Consider the following 23,185-nt stretch of genomic DNA (forward strand, 5'->3'; position numbering starts at 1 on the left):
GACAACAACACCACACAGCGTACTTATCCCAGCGCGGCGACTCGCGACGAGAACGGCCACGCCGGGCTGCTCCGGAGGGGCACCGAAACCAGCCAACCACCGCGGCCGCACAGCAAGATCCTCGGCGTCACGCGGGGTGGTTACCATGGCAACCCTGGCCTCTTGCCCCGCCCCCTGTCCACGACCCATCCTCCGGGGCCGGTCAGAGCGGTTCAAAAGGAGTTTTGCCCTCTTTCCGTGTTTGTGCCGCTCTAGGCCTCTCGCCCTCTGTGGTTTCTTGCATTCTCTTTTTTTTCCCCTCCCCCTTTCTTTTGCATCCCGGAAGCGCCAACAGAGCAGGGGAAACGAGGAAGTGTGTGCGACGCGTGAAGCCGGAGCCGGGTTCTGGGGAGAGGAAGGGGGAAGAACTTGACTCCCTGGAGTGTCCCTCCCTCCCCCCCCACTACCCTCCACACCTTGGTTCTTCCCACGCCACGTCTGTCCCCGGCAACCCCGCCCCCTTGAGTTGAAACAGAGCTGTCAGACCTCACCGCCCACCCTCCAAGAACGGTCCCTCTCCCTGCCTGCCCTCCACCGAGCATGGCTTCCTCCCCTTCCTCTGGTTCCAACTGGGGCCTGATCATGAATATTGTGAACAGCATTGTTGGGGTCAGCGTGCTAACGATGCCCTTCTGCTTTCGACAGGTTAGTCCCGGGTTTGCGCCAAATTCTGCTCCTCCTTTTCTCCCCTGGCTCTCTCTGCCCCGATTACAGGTGATTCTTGATTATGCATCTATGGGAATTGGGGGGGGGGAGTCTTTCTGACCCCCGACCCCACTCCCACCCCCACCCCCCCGTGCTCAGGGAGTGCCCTCCTCCAACCTCCCCAAATGTCCTCGTGGCAAGGAATCTGCACGTGGCAGGCAGATGCTCAGGGGGTTGTCTTCTGTTGGGAAAGCTGCGCCCTGTGAATATCTGTCTGCAGTCAGTCTGTCGGAAAGGCAAAAGAGCTCAGCCAGAAATAAAGCTGGGAATCCTACAGGTGGTTCTGCTGCCACACCAAGCAAAGCCACTTCACCTGATTTTGTTGGTTGCCTAAGAGGGAAAGTTGCTCTTTCACTTAGTCCACGCACTCACTTTCTGTCGTCCTTCCTTTTATGCTAATCACACTGCCCCCCTTTTTTTGCTTAGGTTCTCACGTTTTACTTACTAATTCCATTTAAAAATTGCTTTCTGCTAACTGAACCTAACTTTGCATTCCCATTCATCTTTCCCCTTATTCTCACTTGGCTTGATAGTTACAGGCTTGCACTTATTGTTGAGAAAAGCCAGTTTTAGATGAGTTCGGATCAGTTGTTTGCCTTATACTGTACTGTATTGTTGATGGTTGTTTATATTGTAGAAGGTGGTTTATAATATGCAGGTTAAGTTTTATGACCTGAGTGACCATGTTTTGTTAACGTTTGCTGAGTACTGACACAAGAGGGGTACTTTGCAGACTGTTTAGGACAACACTTGTGGTTTAGCCTATTTATTCTTAGTTTGCTTTTTAAAAATCCTGTTACAGTGGTACCTCGGGTTAAGTACTTAATTCGTTCCAGAGGTCCGTTCTTAACCTGAAACTGTTCTTAACCACTTTAGCTAATGGGACCTGCTGCTGCCGCCATGCCGCCACAGCACAATTTCTGTTCTCATCCTGAAGCAAAGTTCTTAACCTGAGGTAATATTTCTGGGTTAGCGGAGTCTGTAACCTGAAGCATATGAAACCCGAGGTACCACTGTATTCTTCATCTTCAAGACATCTATCCCACAATAAAGATTTCAGAAAGAATACAAAATGAGACATGTAACAAAATGTTGCAGTGTGGTCACGACCTCCTGTTCAGGGTGCCTGCCAGCCATGCTGCCTTCCTTCATACTGTACTCCATTCTATTTGTTGTTGTTCTCTCTCTCTCTCTCTCTCTCTCTCTCTCTCTCTCTCTCTCTCCCTCTCTCTCCCCCCCCCTCCTGTTTTTCTGCCCACTGAGTATCCTCAGTCCTTCTAGGGTTATTATGGGGTTTCCCCTCCCTTAGGTTTTCTTTGACAAATATTTTTGTACTTCTACAATCATTGGCATTCCCCAGTTCTTCTGAGTTCTCCCTCTTGTGTGTGGATTTGCCTACCTAAAGATAGACTCAAAATGAGTTCACCATTAGCAGAGCTATGTCTGACAGAGCTTTTCTCATCATGGCAACTCTAAAGTTATTTTAACTTTTGCATAATAGTTCCCTTGCCTTGTCTATCTTGTCTATTTCAGATGGACCTTTGCAGTGGTGGCTCTCCATGTATGGAATGCTTTCCCTATGGAGGCTCACCTGGTGCTATCTTTATCTATTTTTTGGCGCCAGTCAAAAAAAACCTTCTCACATGGACTTTTGACCCTTAATTTGAAGGGGTATTTGTGGCCTCTTTTAATGGGGCAGGATCTTTAAGACCTGTCTTTTATTTATATAGATGCATTTTGTTTAAGTTTTTTATTGATTGTGTTTATTTCAATTGGGTTTAGTATTTCTATTGTGTCCATAAGTCGCTTGGAACCATGTCCATGAGTAAAGCAATGTTGGACATTGTACTGAAGTTTTTCCGCACATGTATAACTTGTTTGGCAGGCACAAAAATGTCACAGAATTGAGGAACGTAGGTGTTCAAATAGTTCCTGTGTTGAAGAGTGGCAGGAAAGCCACTTCACCCACTCCCTATTAAAGCCATCCTGCATCCCTGCATGGTAGCCCTTGTTTCTGATCTCCCCCTTCTCCTGCCAGGTCTCAGGGATGTGGGTTGAGGTTGTCTCTCAGGTAGTTGGGGTAGCAGGGTTAGGGCTTTTGCTGCTACCTTACGTGTGGGGGTGGCAATCAGGTCTTCCTGAGTTCCTGGATTCATTCTTCTGTATCTTTTATTGCCTGCATTGGTTGTGCCTGCTGTTGTTTTGCTTATTGTTCCAGTTACTTTTGAGGTTGAATCCTCCTCATTGGACAGTCTGGGAGGCAGGTTGTGGCTTCCCCCCCAGTAATAAGTTCCATGCTCTGTCTGTTGAGTCCTGGATCCCTATATACCACACTGTATATAACTAGGGACACGGGTGGTGCTGTGTGTTAAACCACAGAGCCTAGGGCTTGCCAATCAGAAGCTTGGCGGCTCAAATCCCCGTGATGGGGTTAGCTCCCATTGCTCGGTCCCAGCTCCTGCCAACCTAGCAGTTTGAAAGCACATCAAAGTGCAAGTAGATAAATAGGTACCGCTCCGGCGGGAAGGTAAACGGCGTTTCCGTGCGTTGCTCTGGTTCGCCAGAAGCGGCTTAGTCATCCTGGCCACATGACCCGGAAGCTGTACACCGGCTCCCTCGGCCAGTAAAGCGAGATGAGCGTCGCAACCCCAGAGTCGTCCGTGACTGGACCTAATGGTCAGGGGTCCCTTTACCTTTACCCTATAACTGGGGAGAGTGATCAGCCTCCCCTTCAACAGACAGTTGCATGTGCACTGCATTTGCAGCATGCAGGGACCTATAACCAACTTCTGCTCCTTGCACTCTTTAAATAAAACTTTTACGTGCTTTGGGGGTATATTGTATATGTGTATTATTATACAGGTTTGAACTTCCTAATTTGGTACAGAAATTGTTCTAGTAGACAAAGACATAAGAAGAGTCATGCTGCCTTAGACCAGAGGTCCATTTTCTCTAGCATCCCTCTTCTCACAATGTGCAACTGGGTGCCTTTGGGATGCACACATAGAGGACATAACGGTGATATCCCTTTCCTTTTTGTTGTTCCCTGGCAACTGGTGTTCAGTGGGATCCTGCCTCTGAACCAGGAGATTCCACACACCACAACTCACAGGTGTCTAGCACTGTTGTTCTAACTAGAACTAAGGGTTATTGGTTGAGATCCTCCGAACTTTCAGAACAGCCTGTAATTGTGGTATCCAGTCTCAGTGGCATCAAAGTGGTCCCTTCCCCTTGAGCTTTTGTCAGAGTTCCTAAGATGCTGAATGCTCAGTTTTCCTGTTAAGACTAAGTTCTGTTTCTGAATTGGAAAGGCACAGCTGGTGTTGGCTGTTCAGGTTTTACACCTGCCACTTGCAAGGTAATGGTCGGCATCTCTCTTTAGAAGCACAAAGAGTTCTACAATTTGTCCATTTAGGTTTTGTTCACAGAATCCAGTCTGATCATGCCTCTGTGAATGACTTCCAAACTTTTTAAAGAGAAACCTTGAATGGAGTTATATATTCGGGATCTACCTGTAATCTCACCTTCTTTCTCTGGAAGTTGGATACCTTCCCCATAGCTTTCCGTATTATTTTGATCCCAATATCTCTTGCCAGCCAGATTTCTGATGATCCACCCGCCTAGGGCGTGCAGCATGTTGGCAAATAACCATCGGTGGTTGGCTTCTGAATTGGATTAACCTTGGGTGGTGTTTGCTTTATTTGATAGGTATTTATTTATACAGAGCATTTCTACCCAGTCCTTTAGCTAAAGAGGCCCTCAGAGCAGCTTATAAAATTTGACAGCTAGATAATTATTGCCCCATTTTTGCTGGGGTCACAATTAGGCTTGTTAGTTGCTTGTTACCCTGAAGTCTCCAATGGCTCAGTAGAGCCTGAGGCTCTTAATCTCAGGGTTGTAGGTTGAAGTGCCACATTGGGTGAAAGATTCCTGCATTGCAGGGGGTTGAACTAGATGACCCTAGTGGTGCCTTCCAACTGTACAAGTCTGTGATTCTGTGATAAACATAGAATGGGATTCAACTAAGTTGTTGCATGTGTGGAATGTAGGCTGCTTGCAGAACAGGACTTTCCCCCCTTGCCCACATCTTCTAAATCTGATCTGGAGGTCTGTGGGATAATCCAGAACAGAAGAAGAAGAAGAAGAGTTTGGATTTGATATCCCGCTTTATCACTACCCTGAGGAGTCTCAAAGCGGCTAACATTCTCCTTTCCTTCCCTCCCCCACAACAAACACTCTGTGAGGTGAGTGGGGCTGAGAGACTTCAAAGAAGTGTGACTGGCCCAAGGTCACCCAGCAGCTGCATGTGGAGGAGCGGAGATGCGAACCCGGTTCCCCAGATTACAAGACTACCGCTCATAACCACTACACCACACTGGCTCTTAAACAGGTTTAAGGAGTGCCTGGTGGGAGGAGAAGGGAGAAAGTACTGTTGCATGAATGGGCTTTGTTCCACCCACTTGGTGCTACATTGAATTTCTCTCATAGATATATTGTACCAGTAAAAGAAAAATCATACAAAACATCTACCATTAAAATACACACACACACACACACACACACACACACACAAACACACAAATAGCCACAGGAAGCTTTGGCAGCACACTAATACAGACCATATTATTGCAGTCTATCAAAAGTTAGGTTTGAGAGCTAAGTTTTTTGGGGGCATTGGAAAGATGTCAGTGAAGTTGCCAGGTGGACATTGCTGGGAAGAGCTTTCCACAGATGGGGAGCCACAACTGAAAAGGCCCCATCCTCTGTCATCATCATCCCAAAGTCTTTCAGAGGTGGGACCTGGAGAATGTTGGGAATCTGAGGTGAGATACCCACATAGTGGAAGTTCCCCCCAGTTCCAGTCACCATGCAGAGGGATCTTAAGATCCAAAATAGTTTACTGCTGCAGAAGATCAGGCTTCAGTAAAACAGTTCTGGACATTGGTATATACATACAGCCTGTAGGCTTTGCAGATACAGATATATGCAAGTATAAAGTATTTCTGTTGCTCCAGCAATTCAAGATGTAACACAGATTCCAACTCACTTCTAAGACTGACCCTGACACACGACCGACCCACTGATTGACTCATGAGCTAATATGTCCTGCTCACTTATATAGATGTCACTGGGCCATTGCCATAGCAACTGGCTTGGATGACCTTGAACCTGTTGACTTATCTCATACATGGGGTGATTTGTGCTCATGAATAACCCCTACTTCCATGTCCAGTTCCTCCGACAGAGAAGGGTATGAGAATAAGATCTAAGGGTCAAGGTAGGTTTCATATTGGGAGAGGTTTTGCAGAAGACACTGAGGCCCTGAACTGGGCTTAGAAGTGTACAGGCAACCAGTATAGTTGCAATAGAACTGATGTTATATGAACTGTTTGCCCCAAAGCTGACAACAGTCAGGCAGCCACATTCTGCACTAACTGAAGCTTCCGAAATGCTTCCAAAGGCAGCCCACAAGTAAAGCGCATTGCAGTATAGAAGACATGACACACAAGGAAAAAGGGCTGGGAGGAGAGGTGGAAAAAAGCAGGCTCAGACAGCAGTTCTTAAAGTTATGTTTTATTTATCTTCTGTGGTGTTCCCATTGCACTTTCAGAGCTATTTTTGTTCTCTGAACTTGCATCTTGGCTCTCCACTCAAAGTCGCTTGATTTTGTACCTGCAATGTAAAATGGTCAGCTTTATAGTGTACTGCAGATGATGGAGCTGCCCTAAAGACAGTTTGGAAACTCCAGTAAGTGCAGATCACGACAGCGGCAGTGAGAATTTTGACTAGGGCAACCAGCTGGAATCACTGGTGTTAAAAGATCTTAACTTGGCTGCCTGTGAGTTTCTGGGCTGAATTTCAGGTGCTGGTATTGACCTATAAAGTCCTTGATGACTTGTGGTTCTGGTGTCTGAACAGAACATGCCCTTAGATCTGGGGATGGGGGGGGGGAGACCCTTCCTGTCCCACCGTTGGGGGTGATGCATCATATGATGACATGGGATAGGGCCTTCCTTGTAGTGATGTTCCAGTTACGGAATCCCCACCCCCACCCCTGAGATATGCCAAGCACTGATTCGTTTGACACTCCTTAGTACAGTGGTGTCCAAACTTTTTTCAAAGAGGGCCAGATCAACCAAAGTTCTTGACCTTTTTTTAGTATTTTATGTTCGGATATATCGATCCTCCCTGATCGATAGGGCCGCGATCTCAGACAGCTTTACGATCCCAATCAATCACTTACAGCGGTCCGGCACGCTTCCTCTGCGCAATAACTCCTGCTGTCTCTTCTCAGTCACGGCTTTTAGCAGAGTAGAACACAGCGTGTAAAGCAGTCTTGCTCCTTGTAAGCACACATAGACAGATTTGTCTATTTACAGCTCTTTATTAAAACATTACAGCATCAAAGACCAGGGCTTCTTTCAGCCATGTCTCTCTCACAGATACACAGAGAGAAGAAGTGAAAGTACAGGAAAAAACTCCTCCTCCTTAGCTTCTAAAAGCTTCTGTCTCCGCCCAGCTTCTGTAAGCTGACGTCAGCAGGTGACACACACCAGGGAATTTAACCAGTTAAGTTCTGAACTATAACACCCCCCCTTGTGTCCCTGCGTGATACTTGTGCAACATCTTCAGTAACACCTTGTGAGATCAATTCCTTCCCCAATGCCTTGCGCCTTCCCTTGGCAAACCTGTTTGGCATTTGTGGAACCACCTCACAACTCTCAGAATCGCACTGTGCGAAACTTACCCACGCACCTGTGACCTGGTACCTCTCTGGTGGGATACCTTTAGTTGTGCGACTGGACCTCCTAGGCACAAACTCAGGTGTTTCCTCTGACTCACTTTGATCAGCAGGTGTGTCCTCTGCATCATGGGATTCTCCCTCTGACTTAAAGCGTCTTCGAATCCTCTCCATCACACTCACAGGAGAACTAGGCGCACTCTTGGGCTGTCTCTTAACAGCTTGTGGAGATGCCCTATCCTGCTCCTGACCCTGGTCAGTGACCTGGTCGTCATCAGCAGCCTCAGCCTCTTCTTCCGCCTCATCAGAACTGTCTTCTGGATCAGAGAGACAATCTGAGAGAACATCACGCCTGACAGGAGTCTTTGACTTTACACCCTCCTCTAAGAACTCAGCGTGTTTACTGATCAGCACCTTACTCTGATCACCTGACGGGTAAGCAAACCGCCATGCACGGGCTTCTGGCTCATACCCACAGAAGATCATTTTCTGGACTTTGGCTCCATCTGGCCCTCGCAAAGCTTCAGGCAAAGGGACAAGCGCAGGAGTCCCAAAAGTCCGCAGAAAGTGAACCTGGGGTTTGCGGCCATTTAACAAAGAGAACGGTGTGTCACCTACCAGTGAGTTGTAGACACGATTCCAGGTAAATGACACAGCCCTAGTAGCCTCCACCCAAAACTCAGGAGGTAACCTGGCTTCTTTCAGCATCACCTGTGCAGCCTTAACCAGAGCTCCACTTCTCAGCTCTGCCACCCCCCCTTGCTGGGGTGAAGTAACTGTGTGGCGTATCCCTCTCTTCTGCAAGAACTTCTGCAACGCAGAACCAGTGTACTTAGCATTTCTGTCACTAATGATCGCTTGAACCCGGGTGGAGAACCTCTGTTCCACCCCCTCAATCCAGCTCTTGATCAGCTGTGCTGCATCCTCCCTGGATTTGAGACCGTGAGCCCAGGAACTCTGCGAGAAATCATCCAGAAAAGTTAGCAGAAACCTGGCCCCTCCCAGACTTGGTTCCTTGACAGGACCGGACAAATCTATGTGTACCAGCTCAAAAGGTTTAGTGGCTACACGTTCCACCTTTGGGTAACTGCACCCTCTCACCTTTGCTTGCTTGCAAGTGTCACAATTAATGGCACTTTGACAATTTCTAATTTTACAACCTGTAACAACCTCAGGCAACGCCTGCAAATCCTCTAAAGGATTGTGAATCGTTCTCTGATGCCATACGCATGCACATGTAACATTATGAGCGGGAATTGTAGCACGCTGGTTGGGAACTGTAGCACGCGACGCTTGTGCTTTCTCAACCTTCCCCTCACCCCCAAGAGACGTTTTAAGAATGAAAAGATCATTCTGTCCCTTCCGCACTTTGGCCAGTAACCTCCCCCCTTTGGAGATTGTGCAGACATCATTTTCAAAACAAACCTTGAACCCCTTACTTAACAAATAAGGCACAGATAACAAACAGTGATGAATCTCCGGAACAATACAAAAATCCACCGTCTCCTGTAAAACAGAAAGATAGGCATTAGTACATTTGAGAACTCTAGTTTTCTGTCCATTCGCGAACTTAATAGTCTGTCCCTTCGGAACTGCCGTGCAATTCCACATCTCGACTGCAGGGGTCTCTGGAACCATGTTGCGGTTAGCTGCAGAGTCTATTACAAAGGCCATCTCGGAATTTTCCACTCGGCCGTCTTCAAACACTGCCATACTCGCAGAAACTTGATAAGACTCTTCTCCCTGCTGTTTACCACGACCACCTGGCTCAGTTCCACGCCTGCCTGTCTTCCAAGGCCTGTTGCCATGGAAACCTGCCTGATTCCCATGGGAAAAGTCTTTGCAAACATCCTGCATCGGCTCTCTGCTCCGGTGGGGGCAACTGCCACGCCGACGTTGAACACCAGTGGAAAAACACTGCTCGGGGCTCCTCCCAGCTGGCCTGGCCTTCCTCCTTCTGGAACGGCGCCTCCCACCAGCCTGGCCCCCCCTGAAGCTCCTCTCTGCTTCAGCACAAAGCGAAAGATGTTTAAACTTGCCTTTGGAACACTTCGCCCCCCCGATCTGCTCACTAGCACTCCTAGAGGCTAAGACATCGGGAACAGGGCCTGCCAGTCCAGCCTCTCCAGGACTCAGTCCATCACACAGACGTGTAGAAGCATTACAACAGCTCCCCAACACTGTCTCAGCCCCCATTGGGCTTTCTGGGCATCCTTCTGCCTCCCCAGGGCTCTGGCCTTTCGCTGACACCTCACACAAGCCCTTCAGCAAGTTCCAGGCAGCCCATGCTGTCGTTACGCCCTCCAAATGAGGCCTCAGTGACGCATCAACGCATGCTTTGAGCATCTCTAGCTCTTGATGCAGCCTCTGGCTATCTTCAGCCAACACAGCCCCACAGCTTGCTTCACCTGCTCCAGCTGCTGGCCAGCTAAGGGGTGATTTTGGCTCCCACTGGTTTGCTTCCCAGAGCCCTTCAACCAAGAACCATCCCCTTATTCTTCTGGACCACGTTGCCCAACTCTTTAGAGTGAGCTTTTCCAGAGGTATATTCTGGCTTTTGGCCATCTTCTCCCGTTCTCCCAAGGTGCCCCAAGCTGTACTTACTCCGTACCAGCTGACTCCGGCCTTCCTTTGCGTGGAGAAACGATTATTGGCTGCGTCTCAGCTTCCAGCTTTTAGCTGCTTTTTAGCTCCAGCTCTCTGTATCAGAAGCTCTCATCGCCTCTCGGAAGCAGGCAATTAATCATTCTTGCTCTCCGGCACCCAGTCAGCTCCCGTTGGCCTCCGACGGCCCCTCAGCCTCAGAACGCTAACTTCAAAGCATTCCTGAGGCTCACACCGACTGCTTTACGAGCGTTGGCTGACCTTCCATAACCTGTTCGGATATATCGATCCTCCCTGATCGATAGGGCCGCGATCTCAGACAGCTTTACGATCCCAATCAATCACTTACAGCGGTCCGGCACGCTTCCTCTGCGCAATAACTCCTGCTGTCTCTTCTCAGTCACGGCTTTTAGCAGAGTAGAACACAGCGTGTAAAGCAGTCTTGCTCCTTGTAAGCACACATAGACAGATTTGTCTATTTACAGCTCTTTATTAAAACATTACAGCATCAAAGACCAGGGCTTCTTTCAGCCATGTCTCTCTCACAGATACACAGAGAGAAGAAGTGAAAGTACAGGAAAAAACTCCTCCTCCTTAGCTTCTAAAAGCTTCTGTCTCCGCCCAGCTTCTGTAAGCTGACGTCAGCAGGTGACACACACCAGGGAATTTAACCAGTTAAGTTCTGAACTATAACATTTTACCCCAAAGTTGTTGAGCTTTTTTTTTAGGGTTGAAGTTGTTAAGGTTTTTGTAGGAAATAAGGTGTCACAGGGGCAGGATTAAACTGACTGGCGGACCAGGATTAGGCCCCCAAAGCAGACTTTGGACATGCCTGCCTTAGTACAAAGCTAAAATCTGTATTTTTGCCCAGGCTCCTGTGCAATATTAGGTTTTACAATAATTGATATATATTTAATTTAATTTGATCTGGTTTTTTTAGAATTATTTGAATGTCAATTAGGCTAAAAACTATTTTGAAATAAAACAGAAAAATAATAGGAGGAATTTGACATCTCGCTCCTGGTTCCATCAGGACAAGCATTTTGGCTTGCCAGGAGGAACAATCCTCTCACTACTCCACCCAGTGCACTGGTTTGGTCATGGTTCTGACCTCCTGCAGCCACTTTTGTGTGGAGAATGCAAAGATGGGGGAAGTGCTATTGATCAAGTGAAAGTCTTTGCACAGGGCTTCAGTTGCCTTGACTCATTAGGTGAATCCCGCCCAATTTAATACTGAAGCTACATAGGATTTTATTCAAACTTAACTTGTTAAGCGTGTGGTACTGGGGTGAGCTCCCGTTGCTGGACTTAACTGTCAGGGGTCCTTTACCTTTACCTTTAACTTGTTAAGCTATGAATGGCAAGAAAGTTATTCTTTTGTGAAAGCTGGAAGTCTGCATATGCTAACAAGAACCCACAGGCTTTTTTAAAAAAAAGATCCTTAGCAGTTTCAGCAGTCTCTGGTTGACTTATGATTCATGATCCCTACATAAAGTCAAATTTTGATATGGAACAATACAGAACAGAGTAAGTTATGTTTAGAAAAATGGAAGAATATCAGCACCATCCTCTGTGTGTTTACTCGAAAGCAAGTCCTACTTAGTTTAATGGGATTTGCTCCTAAGTAAGTATGCATAGTTTTAGAACACAAGCTTTTTGTGACCAGAAACTAAACTTGCTGAATGCCTTTCCTAAGCTGCTAAGCAAATTGATAACCTGATATTACTTATTCAAGTAACTTTTGGAAGAGATTCCAAACCCTCCAAACCTTTGCATCAGAAGGTTCCAATCAATCAAGATGTTTAGCTGTTGGTTAGTTCCATCTTTTTCCCAACAGATGGCATTAGCATATAGCAAAGGAAAACACTTGAGTCATTTAAGTAGGTCCGTTAACAGATGGTACCAATGATGTCGTTATATTTTTCTCTTGCGGAGAGATCTGCATCAGGGTACTCTTGCTGGAATATTTGACTAGTCAAATAATAAACATGGTTCTTTGATCAGAAAATAGCAGCTGAGTTGTCAGTTGAAAATAGCAGCTGCCATCTTCGGCTTTAACCCTGGACTGACTGAGAAATAGACTGTTTACCAGATTTTTGACATTCCCAGTATCTGTGAATATGCGATATGTTGTATATAATGTCTGAAGGGAAGTGATAGCCTGAGAGTATGCTTCTTTGCAATGAATGTCTGTGCCTTCCTTCTTACATTCATTGTATCCATGGGTTTCTCTCCCCACAGGGGAGGAAAAGATTTAAACTCCTGGCATGATCATGGTCTGAATGCCCCGAGAGGTGACTTAGTCCTTCAGTCTAATAATGTAACCCAGTGTTTCCCAACGTTGGGTCTCCAGCTGCTTTTGGACTACAATTCCCATAATCCCTGACCACTGGTCTTGCTAGTTAGGGATGATGGGAGTTGTAGTCCAAAAACAGCTGGAGACCCAAGGTTGGGAAACACTGATGTAACCATCCCAGAGCCTTCTGTAGGTTCTCCCCCCCCACACACACTTTAAATAAACCTTGTGCTTTGTTGTGAACTTTTTGCAATTTAGAAATAATAAAGCTCCCTTACAATTCCATTTCCCATTCTTACCTACAAATTCCTCAGATTAAAATGAATGAGCAAGGTAGAAATAGGTAAAGATGCAAGTGCAAACAGGGTCTGATAAGCCTAAAAAGAAAAGCGATTCCAATATAATAGAGCTTAAACCAGCCAAAAAGTGCATAGGAAATAAATGCACCGCTGTGTAACGAACTGTGGCCATGTTGCGCTACGTTAAGGACCTTAAGAAGAGAGAAAATATATGGGGAAACTCAGCCAGATGGGCGGGGTATAAATAATAAATTATTATTATTATTATTATTATTATTATTATTATATTGGGAAGGCGAGACGGGTAGTAGAAGAGCTGTTAGGCGTGTCCACATCTCCTCCTTAGGAAGCGCAGGCCCTTTCTTCCTAAGGTGTATCAGAGGTCGAACTTTTAAGACTGGTGTTGCTAGTGGCACTTCATAGTGCTTGCATCTGTTTTGAGCCACATAGACAGATGCCCCTGCTGGTAAAAGAGACGCAGGTGTCGGTCATCGGACACTCGGAGGCATAGTTGATTTTTCAGTGCTGGACTTAACGGGAGTTAGGAACTGCTGGTAGTAATTAAGTCTTTGTGGTTGTAAAAGTGCTTACCACCAAATGATATGTGGTTATGCACATGAACATCTGGTTACAGATGCTTTCCCAATGCACGGCAGCGCTTGTTAACAGATGCTGCTAATAGATTGTGGTACTTGGTTGCACGAATGACCTGATGGAAAATCACAGTAGTAGGATACTAACTCCAGTATAACTTCTGCCCAGAAAGGTCTGTGTGTAGCCTTTGTTTCAGCAGGCCCTGGGAGACAAGGGCTTGCTTATCCTGTTTCACCTGCTTCCACCGAATCCTAGAAATGGCAATGACTTCCTTTATTTTGTGGGGACACACACACACACAACAATTGACCTGTGGCAGTATTTTTGAGAGACCTTTGGAAGGCTCTGGGGTTCTTGCTGGTTGGTCCAACCTCACAGCTGCCAACTGATGTCAATAAGCCTTCCCTTGAGAAAGTAGCCCTTTGCCGCTATTTACGTTTTAAGGCTTCTCAGAGCAGGACATTGGTTTGTTATGCCCACAGTTGCCAGCAACTCCAAAGCTACAACTCAGAACAAATAGCAGCTGTGATTAAAGTTTAGCACCACTTGTTCCTGTGGAGTCATGCATTGTTTTCAATAAACGCTCAGCCATTCATGTCCTCTCTCTCCCCCCCTCCTTTCTCTGAGCTCCTTCCGCTTGCTTCCTCTACAAATACGTCCAGAGAGGGAGCCAGCACAATGCTTTCCGGGACAGGTAGCTAACAGGGTAATTTATGTTTGCGCTGTAAGTGGGTAGTACAGCCAGTAACACCTCTGCAGAGGAGTTCAAACTCCTGGATCAACAGCATGCTAACTTGTTTAACATGAATCTGGTAGGAGCTTGAGACAGATCACTGTTCTGGAATATGCCCAGAAAATGTCACAACAGCAGGGCATGTAGTCTTGTTCCCTTCCATAAATTGCTCTGGTTTCCTTTTCCAGGCAAGGAGGTGTTGCAACTGAGCCATTTAGTAAACAGGTGGCTGCTCTATGTCTTCTGCCATAAACTGTGTGTGTGAATAAAATTGAACTCGTACGTCACATTTTGGCTGACTGCTGTTCAGAGGCAGGGGATCTCCCTTAACAGACTAGTGTGTGGCTGCAAACATCCCAGGCAGCCTCTAGGTGCTATGGGACAGCAATAAGAATGCATGAAATAAGAGTTGTAGGGTGGGGGTGGGGTGGAGAGGAGGGGGTGGAGGAGAGTGCTTATTATTCACCCAGCGCTTTTATTTCCTCCTTTCTAGTGTGGCATCTTTCTGGGAGCTCTGCTGCTTATTTTCTGCTCCTGGATGACTCATCAATCCTGTATGTTCCTAGTGAAATCGGCCAATCTCAGCAAACGCAGGACCTATCCTGGACTAGGTGAGCAAGGTCTACAGGGGGCAAGGGTGATTTTATGCCTTGCTTTTTACTCCCATCTTCCTAATTTACGGCACTCATACTGGTTGCAGCTGAATTATTCACGGTATTCCAGGGTAGGCTTGTTTCTCTCCTCCTTTCTGTAATAGCAGCTGGTAGCAGAAACGTTTAACTCTTCGAAGATGACGCCAAACTGCTTTGACTGCACAATCCAGGAAGATAATGGTGCAAACGTGTGCTCTTAAGGGAGAGCGCTGGCATGACGGGTGTCTCTGGAATAAGTTATTGGTCTCTTCCCAAAAACCACTCACTTTCCCTGCCCAGCATGCTGCCGAGGACATTGGGTTCTGCCAGTAGAAAGCCTGGCATGGACTGTGGGCTCCTTGGATCGTGTGCTTGCGGCAGCACAACGGGGAGGTCAGGGGAAACAGTGTACAAAGTTCTAAGCAGCCAAGAAAACCGAAACATCTGCAAGATTCATGTGTGGGTTTCTGGCAAGGCCCGCCAGCCCTCTTCCTCATAGCTTGTCTGCTGTGCCTTGGCGCCAGGATCTCCATCTATTTTTGACCTCTCCTCCGATTCCCAAGGATTTGGGTGGGGGAGGAGATGCTCGGAGAGGGCTGAGGATTTAAGCCTTTCTGATTGGTATGTGTCGTCTTGTTGGAAAACAAAGCTGGGTAGAATAGCCCCTCTTGGGCTTTCTTAAAAGCGGCTGCTCCAGGAACAGAAACTCTGCCATACCCCATTCTAAGTTTGCCTCTTGCAGAGGTGGGATTTGTCCCTCGGGGTGGCAGAGGTGAAAGACTCTCATGGCAGGACATGCTGTTTTCTGCCCTCCCACAGCCATAACCCCATCTTGCGTTTCCTGAGTTGCCTCTTGGGGAGTCAGAGTGGGGAATTGGCTGGTCTCCCTGCCTGCAAAGGATTTAAAGAAATGTGCAGTCTCCTTAGTGACTGTTGACAGATGGATACCCTCAGTTCCTCTGTTGCCTGAGGCTCCTTCATTTAGCTGCACAGCACAGCCACTGCAAAAGATGTCTATTGGTAACAACAGAAATTAGAAAACTCGTGTAGTCCTGAAGGTTAAAGCCTTTCTACAAAAGATATGCTTTATTATAACTGTTCTCTCTCTCTTTTGGCAGGGTAGGGTTAAGGAGGCGAAAGGAACGGGGAGTCAGACATAGCTCTTTCTCCCTCTCGCCAGATGCCCGCAGTCCTTGATTTCCCCCTTCTGTGTTACAATAAGTCTTTGTACACTCCTCCTACTTTGCCTGAATACAGAGAGTCCTCTTCACCTTGGAGTGTCTCCCAGGAAGAAGAGGTTCCCTTCCCTTTCAAAAAAAAAAACAACAACCAAAAAACCTAAGCAGCTTAGATACACAGAAGGGCTAGTAAATGCTTCCAAACTTTTTGGCACACAAACATTGCTGCGGAAAGAAATGGCTTCCCTTTTCTGCCCGCCTTTGCCCTGGGAGAGATGCCATCAGCCCAGAGCAAGGGAGAGTGCCTGGGAAAAAGGCATCCTCTGCCCCGGGGAAGGCTGGGCCACCGCCGCCACAGTCATCCTAATGCATCAAGGTTGAGCAGCTACACACAGCAGCCTTTGTCGCTGGCTTTCTTCTACACCGGTCCAGCTGCAAGAGATCCTGGCAGAGCCCATGCCGATTCTGTGGGAGGCTTTGGCAGCTTTGAGGGACGCAGGAAAGTTTTACAAATCAACTTAATCTAAGCAGTGTCTTCCGGAAGAGCATTCAAAGCCTTGGCTACAAAAGCCAAAGTGGCTGAGGAACAATAGGAATAAACACCTCTAAATGTTGTTTGGGAGCGAGAGACGGGGTGGGCGGAGGAACTCTAGATGTCTGTCAAGTCCGGCAAATCAATAGCATTTGTCTCTGAGAAAGAAGCAGCAATGTTGTCGCTGTTTTTAAATTATGTACTGTTGTTTGTGGCTATAATTTTTCTCGGGCTTTGATAGGATCGTTTAAAGCAAAGGAGCTAATGCTTTTCACTCAGAATTGTTTATTTTCTTGATGTAGATGGTAGAAGTAATTCCACGGAAAGGACATAAGCACAGCCTCACTTGGTCTCTTTGTGCCCCATCTATGTAAGCTTCAGGGATGCAGGTGCTGGGAGGACAGCTCTTGGCTCTGCTGCCCCTCCACAAAAGGGATTTGCTTTATATTTCAGTTTTATTTAAAACCTTGTTTTAAATTTGTAATGATAATGAATAAGCTTACTGTTCTCAAGTGTGCTCTGAAGTGTCTACAAACAATACACACACACACACACACACACACACAGACACACTCACACAGTCATACCTTGGTTGACGAGTGCCTTGCAACTCGGAATGTTTTGGCTCCCAAACACTGCAGACCCAGAAGTGAGTGTTCCAGTTTGCGAACGTTTTTTGGAACCCGAACATCCAACGCGGCTCGTCTTGGTTTCTGAACATTTTGGAAGTCGAACAGACTTCTGGAACGGATTCCGTTCGACTTCCGAGGTACCACTGTATATATAAAAGCTTTATTACATATTGGGAATAATACTATACATGACTGTAGTATTCTGTATTCTGGTACACTCCTACCCCAATATTATGTAGTAGTAATAAATTGGGAAATACACTAATATCTGCTTGATGCCTTTGAGTTAGGCAGGGTTAAATATTTAAATACACAAGACTATAGGTAAAAATATTTCATCCACTGCTATTCTCTATTGGTTGTTGAGACATTATAAGAATTTGGATATCTGCAAAGTTTGCAAAGTTAAGAGAGGAGATGTAATCCCAACTCCTGAAGGAGGGTACTGGGTGGACACTTGATTGTTGTTCTAACTACTACAGGATCTTGGCTGAAAGCCATTTTGTCTACATACTTAGTGTTTATGAAGGTATACTGGGTCTCACATGTTCTCTGTAAGAATGTTGTGTGCACTATAATGCTCTGGCTTCATTTTCATAAACATTCAGATATGGATGAGACCTGTGGTAGACGGAAGCTGAGGTCAGTTTGTTTGTCTTACAAGCGCATCTGACTGAATTCCATACAGAAAAATAATTCCCTCTGTGTAGAAAACTGGCATAGAGCTAGCTAGAACCTTTACCCCTGATGTTCTAGTTTTCTGCATGAAGGGAATATTTTATATGGAATTATGGAAAAGCATTCCATCACTTGAGCCCTGTCCTTCAGCCGAGACCCAGATTTATTTATTTTTCATCTGTTTAATTAGACTAGAGAGAGGGACTGGCTATTCATAAATGGTTGACATGCTCACTGTGGAAAGTGGAGAATCTCCCATTTGGATCCTGACTGCAGTTTAGCTGCATACTTATAAATACATATTTATAGGTTTAATTTATCTGATATCTGTTTAATAATCTGTCTCAACATAGGAAATCTAAAACATCTACTCATTGCCTCATTTTAGAACACCCAAAGACACTGATAGTTTAATATCTTAGGCCTATACCAATCTTGAAACATTTCCGTATCTATCATTATATAAATTAGAGAGCTGGTTTGATTTGGTAGATAGAACATCTGGTCTTGGATCTAGAGGGCCCAAATCCAGATTCTGGCTCTGGATTTATTAAATGGCCTTGGGCAAGTTACTTGTCTCAGCCTTCATTCCTCATTTGTAAGGTGAGAATAATGACCTTTTTATTGAGGAGGAGTGTAATAAGGATTGTCAAGTCCTTTGTATACTAAAGCAGTGTTTCCCAACCGGTGTTCCGCGGCACACTACTGTGCCGTCAGACATTGGCTGGTGTGCCGTGGGAGGGAGGCGGGCGAGTCGGGCGGTGAGAGGCGGCGGCGGCGAGGATCCGCGTCGAGCCGGGGGCGGCTCCGCGGTGGTGGTGCCGAGCGGCGGGGCAGCGCGTGCAAAAGGGAGGAGCGCGAGACAGCGGAGGAGGAGGAGGCCGGCATGTCCGGGCAGCAGCAGCAACAACAGCAGCAGCAACTCCCGGCGACGGCTCCTCAAGCCCTGCCGCCGCCCCCTCCTCCGCCCGCTATCGCCGCCACCACCACAACAGCCGCCGCCTCAGTTGCCGCCGTCCCTCAGTCCCTCGCTCTGCTGCCTCCTCCCACCCCCAAAGCTTGGAGGTTCCCCGGCAAGGGGGAGGGAAAAAACTTTCACTTTCGTGCGTCCCTCCCGGCGTGACGCTGCGCGCTGACGTCACGGGGCGGGGCTTTAATGGTGGTGTGCCGTGAGATTTTTTTTCAGTAAACAGGTGTGCCGTTGCCCAAAAAAGTTTGGGAAACACTGTACTAAAGGACTGCATAACAATAATATATAACGTAATGAGGTTATTTCTTTTTTTTTAAAAAAAAATTATTAGATTTTCCATCAAAAAAACATTTTTACAAAGTTATACATCCATTTTTAATTTAAACCCTTTTTTCCAGAACTTCCCTCAACTTGTCTGATAATTTTGTTTTTTTTTTATCTTCGTCTCACATTTCCCAATATATTGCACTCAGATACTCTTAATTACATCATATTTTAAAAAAAATATTTCTAACAGTAATTTCACAGAGCTTCTTGAAAGCCAACAAACGTTATTTGCTCATCACAGAAATTTTTGATATACTCTGTAAATTTCTTCCAGTCCTCGGAGAATCTCTGGTCACGTTGGTTCCTAATTCTCCCCTAATTCAATCTGTCCATTTCTGCATATTCCATCAGTTTCATCCTCCGTTCTTCTTTCGTGGGCATCTCTTCCTGTTTCCATTTCTGTGCCAGCAAAATTCTGGTTGCTGTTACTGCATACAAAACTAATTTCACATCTTTTTTACTAATTTCATTATCCAGTATTCCCATTAAGAAAGCTTCTGGTTTTTTAACAAAAAGTATATTTCAACATTTTCTTTAACTCATTATAGATCATCTCCCAGAAGCTTTTTACCTTCTTACATTCCCACCACATATGGTAAAATGTTCCTTCTGTCTCCTTACACTTCCAACATTTATTACACACTTTATACATTTTACCCAATTTTACTGGTGTTATATACCCCCCCAACCCTCTACTGTTTGGGTTTGCTTTGCTATGGGGGGGGGGGCGCTTGTTGCTTCACATGCTGTTTTTACCCCTGCCGGTACATAGTCAGTTGTCTTCTGACACTGATGACATGCCAGATTAAAATATGAAATGCTGATGGTCCTGCCTGCGCATAGATGAATGGGATTCATTTGCAAACTTAAATTTTCAGCCTGCTTTATTGCTTAAAGCTTAAGCCCAGGTATCTATTTTTCTTTTCCCGGCAAAATAAGCCATTTATTCCCGTATACCGGTGGGAAAGTGAGTTATAAATAACTCCTCCCACCAGTGGTCTTCTCATGTAAGCAGTGCCTGTGGAAGATCTCAGTGGCTCCTTCTGTAAAAGGGGTGTGCTGGAAACAAGAAATCTGTTTTCACAGAAGTAGCCACTGCAGTCTTGTGCAAGGATGTCTGCACTCAGCATGCAAATGAACCGCTTTTGCAAGCAGTCCCCCCCCCCCATATATTGGTCAACTCAGGTAGTGCATGGACCAACTCTTGAGTGAGCGTGACTTTTTCAAAACCCTCTCCTGGGTGAATGGCTGAGCTGGCATTTCGATCCAGTATTCCTCAGTCCGTGTTTTGCGATTGTTTCAAGGCCTGTTCTCTAATGCTCGTCAAGCAAGAGTTCCTCTTGTGGGCTGCCTCTGCCAGTTCTTTGGCGGTAGTTGGGCACAATTTCTTACCGGGATTCTTAAGGGTAGCTCAGTCAGTAGAGCGTGAGACTCTTAATCTCAGGGTTGTGGGTTTGAGCCCCACGTTGGACAAAAGATTCCTGCATTGCAGGGCGCTGGACTAAATTATCCTTGGAGTCCCTTCCAACTCTGATTCTGCAGGCAGAAAAGAAAAAATCAGCAAGCACTTTCCTCAGACCTGGCCAGAGGATGTGGGCTGTGAAATTCGAGCAGTTAACAGCAGCCCAAAGTAAAAAGGAGAACACCTTGGTAACCAAACTTCCTGCTCTTAGATCCAGGTAGTTGGAGCCAGCCAAGCAACCTGTCTCTTGTAACTAGGTTGGGTTTGCTTCAAAGGGAGCTTTTGAAAGAAATTTGAGGGAAGCGTTTCCCCCCCTCCTTGACCCCACCTCTGAGGTATCTTGAGCCTGAAGGGGGTAGTTTCATTCCGCAGTTGCTTGACTCAACAGATGGATCCCAAGTCTGTTGTTTAATTGATCCATTTTAATTGAAAATCTGCTTTAAAAAACAATCAATCTATCTATCTATTTCTAAGGCGGCATTATCTTTCAGCCTTCCATTGGAGAAGGATACGCCCTTTCTGTTGTCTTTATTCCCATTTCTGTTGTCCTTATCCCTTATTTTATTACATCCTTGCGCTTGGGCGGCTGATCCTTTTTTATTTTCTTTTTTCTTTTTTCTTTGCTGTTTTTGTATGTGCAGATTTCACCAAGAAAACATGCACATTGTGCGAGCCGAGGGGCTGAAAGCCCTGTTGCCTTCTGTAAACATTTCACATGAATGTGTGGCATTAGTAAGAGACCCAGGTTAAAAAAGGTTCTCTCCCTCAGAACCGGAGGTGGCAATTTCCCTCTTATCCCCATAGTAAAACGCCTTTTGAAAATACAAGCTGAGCTTTCCAGAGGAACGGTGATTTCAAGGATGCCGGTTGCTTTGTGCTGCGAGCGGTGACCAGTGTATGAAATGAAAAAGAAATCTCTTGGTCAAATCCCTTTGGTGTGGGTTGTGAATCATGGATATTCTCAGGGTGGCTGCACATTCTGGGCACCATCTCAATCCTCCCGTCAGCGGCACAAAGTGGTTCAGTCATAATGGAGAAGGAAGGAATAAAAATGGGGACTTGATTGAAATTTTGCACTGCAGTAACTTTTTGCCACACAGTCTCTCATGCTCACATATTTTCTTTTTCCGCTCTGACTTTCTTCTTCTAATAGTTGCCATGTGTAACTCCTATTTAGTGCTGTTGAGTTTTTTTTTGTGGGTGGAGGGGGGAGGGAGGGAAGAACCTGCTTTGAATCTTCCCCCCAAATTTGTTTTTATGTGGCTTCTGATTTGTGAATGGTATGCCAAGGCGTGGGGTGGGGGGCAGTCCCAGAGTGGCTGTGGGGTAGAAGAAAACTAACTCTGAAATACAAAACTAGCAAAGCCCTGCCTCTTGAATAGCCTCTGGTGGCTGTTGTTCCTTTAAAAAAAAATGCCACGTTTTGAACATATGTTTGAATAATTGTGACGGTGATGTGTGTGTTTTCCTCCCCCTTTTCTTTCTAGCCTTCCATGCCTATGGAAAACTTGGGAAAATGCTTGTGGAAACCAGGTAACTTTCTTTTTTACCCCACTTCCCTCTTCAAAATTCCAGTCTTTGAAATTATCTATATATAGTTTAAATTATCAGTTCTGATCCCTTCAAACCTGGTGTGCCATTTATTGTTTTGGACCTTTGGGTTTTTTTCTGGTTCTCTTGGCTAATTCCAGCCTCTCTCTTAGGAAACTTGACAGTATTTGCTCATATTGGTCCGACCTGTAGGGCAGGGGTGAAGAATCCTCTTCCCCTCCAGATGTTAGCTGAACTTCCAATTCCCATCATCCCTGAAAATTGGCCAGGCTGGCTGAGGCTGGTGGGAATCGGGAGCCCAACAGCTGGAGGGCCACAAATGTCCCACCACTGTACCTAGGGTGGGCATTTCTCTTCTCAAACATCTTCCCAGAATTCTGGATTCTCCATCAATAGGTACTCATTGCTTAAGATCCGGATGAATGCCATAATTATTTAGGCAGAAAAGTGGGGAGGGTGTTGTGCACATTTTAAGCTTTGAACAAAACGTTGCAGTGCTCCTATTGGGTAAAAGTAATTTAAACCCATCTGAATACGCAATTGGCCATTTCAACAACAACATGGTATGTATACAGCTGTTTCCTCGCATTATTGTGGGCGAGACCCTACAGAATTAGAAGTATCCGTTATAATTTTGCTTCCAACTCCTGCAGATTTTATTAGTTAAGGTGGCTGGAGTAAATGGCTTGGTGTTGCAGTCCCAGCATTTTCAAGCTGGAGGTGATGGGGTCCATTTGCTTTGTTAGGAGGGTTGGGCTGCTCAACCCATTACGAATCACATACGATGACTTGGCTTTTCACACAGGGAAGAACTGCTCAACTCTCCGGCTTTGGTCTGTGCAGAGACTTGTCCATTATTCAGTAGGCATGGTTTTTTATCCTGTTTGTGATTGTATCGCCCTCGGTAGAGCCAGGATGTCACTAGATCATATTAGCAATAATATGATATGTTGCTAATATGATCATATTAGCAACAATAATAATGACACAATGCTGCTGTCATTGTTCAGAGGTCTTTGCTGCATCTAACCAAAACTTTTCTCCTATAAAGATAGATGTTGCTCCACTACATCTTTAGCCTTGGTTTGCCCCAGAGTTTAAGCTGTGGAAGAGAAACCTAGGGAAGCCTTCTGACTTGTCTTCTCCTGCAACTGTGGACGTGTGTCCCTAACGCAGTAAAAAGAGGGGCTCTGCAGATAGATCAGACTGTA

At 46.0% G+C, this 23,185-nt stretch overlaps 1 protein-coding gene across 2 annotated transcripts in view; it reads left to right on the top strand.

Moving 5' to 3' along the window:
- The first annotated feature begins 187 nt into the window (after positions 1–187).
- The window catches only part of SLC38A10 (solute carrier family 38 member 10), an 85,419-nt gene continuing 62,421 nt past the window's right edge, over positions 188–23,185 (top strand). Inside the window, exons 1-3 of one of the 2 annotated variants that reach the window (XM_081899569.1) lie at positions 188–684; positions 14,506–14,623; positions 21,911–21,956. In XM_081899569.1, coding sequence (XP_081755695.1) covers positions 580–684; positions 14,506–14,623; positions 21,911–21,956 — 269 coding nt within the window. In that variant the 5' untranslated portion in view covers positions 188–579. The remainder of the gene's footprint in view (positions 685–14,505; positions 14,624–21,910; positions 21,957–23,185) is intronic. The other variant, XM_081899568.1, reaches the window with a different exon arrangement.

Source organism: Podarcis melisellensis (genome assembly GCF_964234715.1).
Source record: "Podarcis melisellensis genome assembly, chromosome: 2".
Taxonomy (NCBI): domain Eukaryota; kingdom Metazoa; phylum Chordata; class Lepidosauria; order Squamata; family Lacertidae; genus Podarcis; species Podarcis melisellensis.